We start from the raw sequence: 9,462 nt of genomic DNA on the forward strand, positions 1-9,462 counted from the left end.
AAAAAAAAAAAAATACTGACAGCATTCCTATTCATTTATAATATATGTGCTCAGGATCCAAAGCCAGGAACTTAAGAACTGATAGAATCCTTTCATCCCCATTAGGTTCTGCTGTTGGTAGTTTAATACCATCTGCCTGAAATGGAGTCCTGGTGTGGCGCTGTAGATTCATGTGCCAGACTGCAAAGCCATTTGAACTGCAAGGTCAGCAGTTCAAGCTCACCAGCTGCTCCTCAGAAACCCTATACAGGGTCGCTATGGGTTGGAACCGACTCAATGGCACTTAACAACAACAGCCTGTATGAGCCCTTTCACAGAGCTTCAAACTATTTAATGATGGTCATTAATACCTATAATGTATTAATAGTGGGGTATTGGTAGGATTCTTACCTTCCATGTGAGAGACATAAGTTAGACTCCCAACCAATTCACCTCATACAAAGCTACCACCCATCTATCAGTGAAGGGTTATATGTTGCTACGATGCTGAACAGCTTTCAGTGGATTTCCCAGACTAAGACAGACTAGGAAGAAAGACCTGGCAAACTACTTTTAAAAAGCAGCCATGATTGAGTCACAGTGGTTCAATCAGCCACTTATCAAGAATATGGTGCGTGACTGGGCAGTACTTTGTTCATTGTGTAAGAAGTTACCTTGAGTCAGATACAATTAAATATTTAAGGTTACTAAGGAGCTCTGGTAGCGTAGTAGTTACGAATCGGGCTGCGAGCCGCAAGGTCAGCAGTTCGAAACTACCAGCTGTTTCTGCAGGAGAAAGATGAGGCTTTCTGCTCCCGTAAAGATTTACAGCCTCGGAAACCCTGCACAGGGTCGCTATGAGTCGAAACCAACTCCAAGGCACACAACAACAACAACAACAACAAGGCTTAGAAAATGGGTCTTAGTGAGGTGTTGTGGGTTAATGCTTTGGACTGCAAAGTAGTTTGAACTGCAAGGTTGTGGTTCAAGCTCACCAGCAGCTCCTCAGAGACCCTATACAGGGTTGCTATGGGTCAGAACCAACTCCTCAACAGCACTTAACAACAAGGCACAGAAAAGTCACATAGCCAGTTAGCATTACTCAAAGAGTAAAGCATGGCCCATTATCAACTATACCATTCAACATATATGAAACTGCTCTTTATAGTTGAATACCTAATGCTACTCTGTCTTGTCCTTAGATATATATCTCTGTCTGCATACTTGTCCACCTATTTTACCTGCTTAGGAATTTAAGTTCTGGTGTAAGGAATAAGGGCTTCTTGGGAGACTCCTTTGTAGCAGGTCTGCATTGCCTTGGGCCACTCTTCAGATTCTATGCTAGTTCCTTGTCTCATGACAAAGCCTCAGGTTTTTATTGGTGATGATTTATATGTAATGTTGACCAAGATGTAATTCTGTGTCTCTTGCGCATGGAAGAATGAATTGCTACTGAAATCAGTGTAAGGGATTTGGGGAAGGCAAACTTTTCCCTTACAACCTGTAGACTGCACAGATAGGTGACTATCTACTCAGTTCAGAAGGTCTTTGAACATCACACACCATCTGAACCTGCTCATCTCTAACCAACCCCACTCTCCTGTCTGCTTCCTTTACTCAACTAATAATATTAGCCATGCTTTTGACTAAGATGTTGTTGTTAAGTGCCGTCGAGTTGGTTGCGACTAATAGCGACCCTGTATAGGGTTTCCAAGGAGCAGCCGGTGAGCTTGAACCGCTGACCTTGCAGTTCAAATGGCTTTGCAGTCTGGCACATTAACCCACAGCGCCACACCAAGACTCCTTTGACTTAGATAAGAAGGTGTATATTGTCTCTGCTGTTGCCCAACAGGTGTTTTCATTTCATTATGACTATTGTGCTTAGGGAGTCCTGGTGTAGGATAAGCACTGGACTGCTAACCACAAGGTCAGTGGTTCAAGCCCACCAGCTGCTCCTCAGAAACTCTATACAGGGTTGCTATGAGTCAGAACTGACTCAATGACACGTAACAAAAACATCAACATTATGCTTAGAAGGAGCCCTGGCAGTATAGTGGGTTATGAGTTGTGCTATTAATCAAAAGGTTGGTAGTTCAAATCTACCAGCAGCTCCATGGGAGAAAGATGAGGCTTTCTGCTCCAGTAAAGATTTACAGCCTTGGAAACCTTACACAGGGTTGCTATGAGTCAGAACCGACTTGATGGCACACAACCACCACCACCACTATTGTGCTTAGAAGCATGATTTTCAAATACAGTCATGGTGCATATCTTGTTTTCCCTAATTTTAGGATTTTGAATATGCTGTTCTCTTAGCATAGAATGTCTCTCACCCATCCAGATAATTTATGTTGTTGTTAGGTGCCATCAAGTCAGTTCCAGCTCATAGTGACCCTGTGCACAACAGGATGAAACACTGCCCGGTCCTGCACCACCTTCTCAATTGTTGTCACACTTGAGTTCACTACTGCTGAAACCATACCAATTCATCTCATTGGGGGTCTTTCTCTTTTTTTCTGAACCTCCACTTTTCCAGGGACTGGTCCTTCTTCAGGGACTGTTGCCTCCTAATAATATGTCTAAAGTATGCAAGATGACCAGGACTCATCTGTCAGCTGGTCGCACTGAGCTGGCTTGCATGTTGCTGTGATTCTGGAAGCCACGCCACTGATATGTTAAATACCATCAGGGTCACCCACAGTCAACAGGTTTCACTGAATTTCCATATGAAGACAGACTAGGAAGAAGGAAAGATGGACTACTTCTGAATATTTGGTCACTGAAAACCTTATGAATAGCAGTGAAACACTGTCAGCACCAGAATATTGAATACTGAAACATGATGAAGAACACAGTATAGAGTGCTGGAACATGAGCCCTTTACGTTGGAAGGCACTCAAAATACAACTGGGGAAGAGCTGCCTCCTCAAAGTAGAGTTGATTGTGATGACACGAATGGAGTAAAGCCTACGGGACCTTCATTTGCTGATGGGGCACAACTCAAAATGAAAAGAAACAACTATAAACATCCGTTAATAATCAGAACATCGTATGTATGGAGTATGAATCTAAGAAAGACCAAAAAAGTTGTGGGATGACATCAAGAGCATCACACAAGGAGAAAGCAAAAGGTCGTTAGGAAGGCAAGAAAGAAGGAAAAGATCAAAATGGACGTCAGAAGAAACTCTGACACTAAATTTCCAGTGTAGAAATGGAAGAAATGAGGAGGTAAAAAAGCTGAATAGAAATTTTCAAAGGGCAGCTAGAAAAGACAAGATCAAATATTATAGCGAAATGTGCAAAGATCTGGAGTTAGAAAGCCAAAAGGAAAGAACATGCTCATCATTTCTCAAGATGAAGAAACTGAAGAAAAAATTCAAGTCTTGCCTTACAATATTAAAGGATCCTATGGTGAAAATATTAAATAATGCAAAAAGTTTAAAAAAAAAATGGAAGGAAAATACAGACTCACCATATCAAAAAGAAATGGTCTGTGTTCAGCCATTTCAAGATGTAGCATATGATCAAGGACAATGATTCTTAAAGAAGAAGTCCAAGGTCATTGAAGCCATTAGCAAAGAACAAGTCACTCGGGATTGATTGAAATCTTTTAACAAACTGATACAGCACTGGAAGCATTCACACATATATACCAGGAAATCTGGAAGACAGCTGCCTGGCTAACTGAAAGAGATCCATATTTATGCCCATTTCAAAAAGAGGTGACCCAACAGAATTAGGAAATCATTGTACAATATCATTACTATTGCATGTAAGTAAAATTTTGCTAAAGATAATACAAACACGACTGTAACCATTGGCAGCAAACTTCCAGAGGTTCAAGCAGGTTTCAAAAGACAACATGGAACATCATTGCTGATGTCCAATGGATCTTGACTGAAAGCAGAGAATACCAGAAAGATGTTTACCTGTACTTCATTGACTATACAAAGGCTTTCTAAGCTACAGATTAATATTGCAAAGAATAAATATTCCAGAACACTTAATTGTGCTCATGAGGAACCTATGCATAGACCATGAAGCAGTTGTTCGAACAGACTAACGGGACACTTAATGGTTTAAATAGGAAACTGTGCACCAGGTTTGTATTCTTTCACCATATATTCTGTATGTATGCTGAGCAAATAATACAATAATCTTGGTTTTATGAAGAAAAACATGGCATCAAGATTGGAGGAGGACTCATTAACAATCTGCGATGTGCAGATGATACAACTTTGCTTGTTGAAAGCGAAAAGGACTTAAAATCCTTACTGATGAAGATCAGTATGGGTTGCACCTCAGTGTAAAAAAAAAAACAAAAATCCTCACCACTGGACCAATGAATAACATCCATGTAAATGGAGAAAAGATTGAAGTTAGCAAAGGCTTGCACTAATGAAAGCAGCAGTCAAGAAATCAAACAGTGTACTGCATTAGGCAAATCTTCAGCACAAGACCTTTTTTAAGTGTTGAAGATCAAAGATGTCAGTTTGAGGACTAAGATACACCTGACCCAAGTCATGGTATTTTCAATAACCTTATATGCAAGTGAAAGTTGGACAGTGGATAAGGAAGACCATAGAATAATTGATGCATTTAAGGTATGGTGTTAGAGGAGAATATTAAAAGTACCATCAACTGCCAAAAGAACAAATCAATCTGTGTTGGAAGAAGTACAGCCAGAATGCTCTTTGGAAGACAGCATGGCCAGACTTTGTCTCTCATACTTTGGACTTATTATTAGGAGAGACCAGCCCCTAGAGAAGGATATCATGTTTGGTAATGGGTCATAGAAAGAGAAGAAGACCCGAAATGAGATGGATTGGCACAGTAGCAGCAGCAGTGGGCTCAAATCGGAGCAACGATAGTGAGGCTGGCACATGACCAGGCAGTGTTTCATTCTGTTATGTGTGGGGTTGCTGTGAGTCAGTGCCGACTTGATGGCACCTAACAACAACAACAACATGAGAGATGAAATCTCACTATCCTGGCTTCTAATGACCGTTCTGGCTGCACTTCTACCAACACAAATTTGTTTATTCTTCTGGCAGCCGATGGTATTGTTAATATTCTTCTCCAACATAATCATTCAAATGCATCAATTCTTCGATGGTCTTCCTTATTCATTGTCCAGTTATTGAATGCATATGAGACTATTGAAAATACCATGATTTGGGTCAGGTGTACCTTAGTCCTAATCTCTTTTGCTCTTTAACACTTTAAAGAGGTCTTATGTAGCAGATTTGCCTACTGCACTACATTTCCAGCTATGCTTTAAGATTTAGCTTAGATTACTTTTTCTAAATTGCCCATAGTATCCTCCCCAGGGCAACTGCATTAAATGACTCTGATGTGAAGTAAACAAGTATAATTCACATTGCAGTCTATGTGAATGGCGCCCTCTAGAGTTGTACTGTGCACAATCTGCAAAACTATACCCAGTTCTCCCGTACCATTTCCCACCGGCCTCTCCTGCATCAATAGCCTTGCGATGAGCACCTTTATCTCTCTGTTTTCATCATTCACTTGATGTCTTTCCTCCAAGATTATAAGTTCCTTAAGGCAGGATCTAGACCGTAGCTCGGTTTTTCTATACCCGGCATACACAAGGCATTCAATAAATGTCTGATTTATTGATTGATGAATAAGTAAATTAGCAAATGAATGAAGAAAGGCAAGGTTAAAGGAAGGCTTGGCTGTGAAGGTTTTTTGTTGTTAAGAGCCACTGAGTAGAGGATAATGAGTTGTGAAAATAACTCTGCAGGAACAGAGTTGGAGCAATAAAAAGGAGAACAAGGCGCATATAGAGTAGAGAGATTCTCCATTCATAAATTGATGTGTAGGTCGAGGAGAAAATAACCAGCACTGGACAGGAGCCTGTTCCAGGTGAAGCCCTTTGGGAATCTCCTGACACCTTTATAATAGGTAGCTCACAATCTGGCAGGAAAGTATGCAAGAGGACAAGGGAATACGATGGTAACGATACATTTATAAGATTCAGGGGGTTGGCTCACACTGTTGAACACTTGATTTCTAACCAAAAGGTTATTGGTTCAAATTCACCTGGTAGCACCTTGGAAGAACTCCTCATGATTTGCTTCTGAATAGTCACAACAACTGACAACCCTGTGAAATACAATTCTTTTCTAAAACATGGAGTCCCTGTGTCTGAATGGTCTCAACTGTAACTGTGGTGTTGTTGTTTTCTCAGAATCAGTTACATAGACTCTAACGATGGTGGAGAATGTTTGGTTTCTAGTACCAACATGAACCTCACTAACAGCCCTTTGGAATTGAAATGGAGTGGGTATCTGTGTATACCAAGTTGAGAAATCCTTTTCTAAAGTCTCCACCACTAGTTTCTCCTACTTCTTTTCACTTACTGTTGAACACTCCAAAGCTTGCTGTACATCACACCCTTATTTTATCAGCATCGGTGCAGCTTTAGAGCAGAAATTTCCTCCAGGAGGCCAAATCTACTGAAGCCTATATTTAGAGAATACTCACTGTGGGTTGGATGAAAGCCTGACTATGCCTAGAGTCATACTGTTTGAAGCCATTCTAATATTTATTTAGTGAGAACTGTAACCACACTGAGTTCTTGCTGACCTTGAATGGATCGTATATTCATAGGCAGCTTTTGGCCTAGACAAGAGGATGTCTATTGCTTCTGCTGTTGCCCATCAGGCCTTTTCTTTTCATTATAACTAGGATGCTTAGAAACATGATTTTCAATCTATAACCCTAGTTAAATTCTTTCAACACAATCCATGCATTTTAGTGCACTGTTTTCTTTGAAGCTGACCTTGTTGAAATAGCTATATGTTATGTGCTATCTCTGTCTTCCAGGATTACCACATTCTATTCTAACTAAGAAGAAAGAGACAATTTTGTACATGAATGGACTTTGAATAGTGGCATATATTTTTAACAGGAATGATAGCAGTTGATGTTCTAGAAAGGCTTAGAGATCCTAAGGACAACTTTTTAATTTGAACACCAGTTAAAGTGCTTTGTCACATCTTCATTGAATTTGTGGACCCCCAAGCACAATGGTCCCCCTTATTATACTTTTGCTATATTTATAGGCAAATTATAATGAAGTAAAAAGATTTTAAAGGGGCCAGGGTAGTTTTATCAATGGAACGTATGGTGACTTGTTGAAAGATACAAAAACCAATACAATATTTATCATTTAGATCAACTCCAGAATGAATGCTGGTGGCTATCAGAAAGGACACTTGATGGTGTCTGTGTAGGAGGAGAGAGGTAAGAAAATTCTCCATAGCACGTCTCATAGAAAATCAAGTATTCAAAGCAGAGTTGTGAGAGCCCAGACCGAGAAAAAGTGGGTAAAACATGAGTTACTTCTGAATCAGAGCCATAGGGGGCATAGGTATTAGCAGAAATATTCCGGTCATAATTGACACATTTTCAAAAACAGGATTAGGGAAAGTAAAGAGATGCTCAGAATTGGTTCCCTCATCAGACAGAGTCAAGCAAACAAAATTTCAAACTTGAAAAAAATGCCAAAAATCTATAAGGCCACGTGTGAGACTTTCCTGACTGACAGGAGATTTTAGTGTCAGAAACTCTTTAACCACAAAGAAGGCCTCTGTGAAGAAGAAGACATTATATAGTTTTGAAATTACTAATGCGCAGTTCACTTCTTAGTCATCTAGGAGGAAGACATTACACAGTTTTAAAATTACAAATGCTTATGTAGAGTACATTGTCTAACTTGAGTGTACACATCAATAGCTTCTATCAACAAGAGAGGAAAAGTGGAGATGGTATACCAGAAAGACTTTAGTACTGGAGGAAATTAATGATTATCCTTTATTTTTGTTATTATGGACAATTCTTATACTTTTATTATGTGTATGTCCAGGTGTAAAGTGACTAAATAAATCTGAGCATCTGTGCTTTCTTTATTTTTCAGAGTTAAGAGGACAACTTATGAAGCATGGAAGCCTCCATCAGATTTGGAAGAACATAAGTTGGATGTAAGATTCAAGGACATAGACTGAAATGCAAGACAGCCATTGAGACTCATGAACAATCCCACACTCACGCTTCCCTATCAAACTTTAAGATTTCTTAGTACTATGCTGTCTTTGCAAGATGAAAAAAAACTAGTGTCAAAAAGGCGTATTATTCAACATTTGGAATAGACGCGCTGTCAAGACAATGGCTTCAAAGGTCTCCTGTTTATATGTTTTGACAGTTGTGTGCTGGGCCAGTGCTCTTTGGTACTTGAGCATAACACGTCCTACTTCTTCCTACACTGGCTCCAAGCCATTTAGCCACCTAACAGTTGCCAGAAAAAACTTCACTTTTGGCAACATAAGAACTCGACCTATAAACCCACATTCTTTTGAATTTCTTATAAATGAGCCCAACAAATGTGAAAAAAACATTCCTTTCCTTGTCATCCTCATCAGCACTACCCACAAGGAGTTCGATGCCCGCCAAGCAATCAGAGAGACGTGGGGAGATGAGAACAACTTTAAAGGGATCAAGATAGCCACTCTCTTCCTCCTGGGCAAGAATGCTGATCCTGTACTGAATCAGATGGTAGAGCAAGAGAGCCAGATCTTCCATGACATCATCGTGGAGGACTTCATTGACTCCTACCATAACCTTACCCTGAAAACATTGATGGGAATGAGATGGGTGGCCACTTTTTGTTCAAAAGCCAAGTATGTCATGAAAACAGACAGTGACATTTTTGTAAACATGGACAATCTTATTTATAAACTACTGAAGCCCACCACCAAGCCAAGGAGAAGATATTTTACTGGCTATGTCATCAATGGAGGGCCAATCCGGGACGTCCGTAGTAAATGGTATATGCCCAGGGATTTATACCCTGACAGTAACTACCCACCGTTCTGTTCTGGGACTGGCTATATCTTTTCAGCGGACGTGGCTGAACTCATATACAAAACCTCACTCCACACGAGGCTGCTTCACCTTGAAGATGTGTATGTGGGACTGTGTCTTCGAAAGCTGGGTATACATCCTTTCCAGAACAGTGGCTTCAATCACTGGAAGATGGCCTATAGTTTGTGTAGGTATCGTCGCGTCATAACGGTGCATCAGATCTCTCCAGAAGAAATGCACAGAATCTGGAATGACATGTCGAGCAAGAAACATCTCAGATGTTAGAATTTTTACCAGTGTAAATATGTTACTCTTCTTTTTTTAAGCAATGGGGCCTAAGATGTTGGTATTTTACAGGTGTCACCAGGGGAAATGAACAAGAGAAGGGGTTTTGTAACAAAGTGTTTTCTTCCCGCTCTTAATACCTTTCTTTAATTACCAATTTATGAATGTTAGGCTCTAGTCATAGAAACAACACGTGAGCTACAAGGGCCAGGTATCATTCTCAGGTCCTACAGTATTATCATTTATATCAAAATGTGAGTTTCACACAACCCTTAGGATTTACATAATCAGGTATAGTGCATCTAAAAT

At 40.1% G+C, this 9,462-nt stretch overlaps 1 protein-coding gene across 1 annotated transcript; it reads left to right on the forward strand.

Annotated features, from left to right (window-relative positions):
* The first annotated feature begins 8,127 nt into the window (after nt 1-8,127).
* B3GALT1 (UDP-Gal:betaGlcNAc beta 1,3-galactosyltransferase, polypeptide 1) lies at nt 8,128-9,237 on the forward strand. Its single transcript, XM_006867008.1, has one exon. The coding sequence runs from the start codon at nt 8,173-8,175 to the stop codon at nt 9,151-9,153; it is 981 nt and encodes a 326-aa protein (XP_006867070.1). The 5' UTR covers nt 8,128-8,172; the 3' UTR covers nt 9,154-9,237.
* Nucleotides 9,238-9,462: the final 225 nt, after the last annotated feature.

Source organism: Chrysochloris asiatica, unplaced genomic scaffold, assembly GCF_000296735.1.
Source record: "Chrysochloris asiatica unplaced genomic scaffold, ChrAsi1.0 scaffold00099, whole genome shotgun sequence".
NCBI classification, from domain to species: domain Eukaryota; kingdom Metazoa; phylum Chordata; class Mammalia; order Afrosoricida; family Chrysochloridae; genus Chrysochloris; species Chrysochloris asiatica.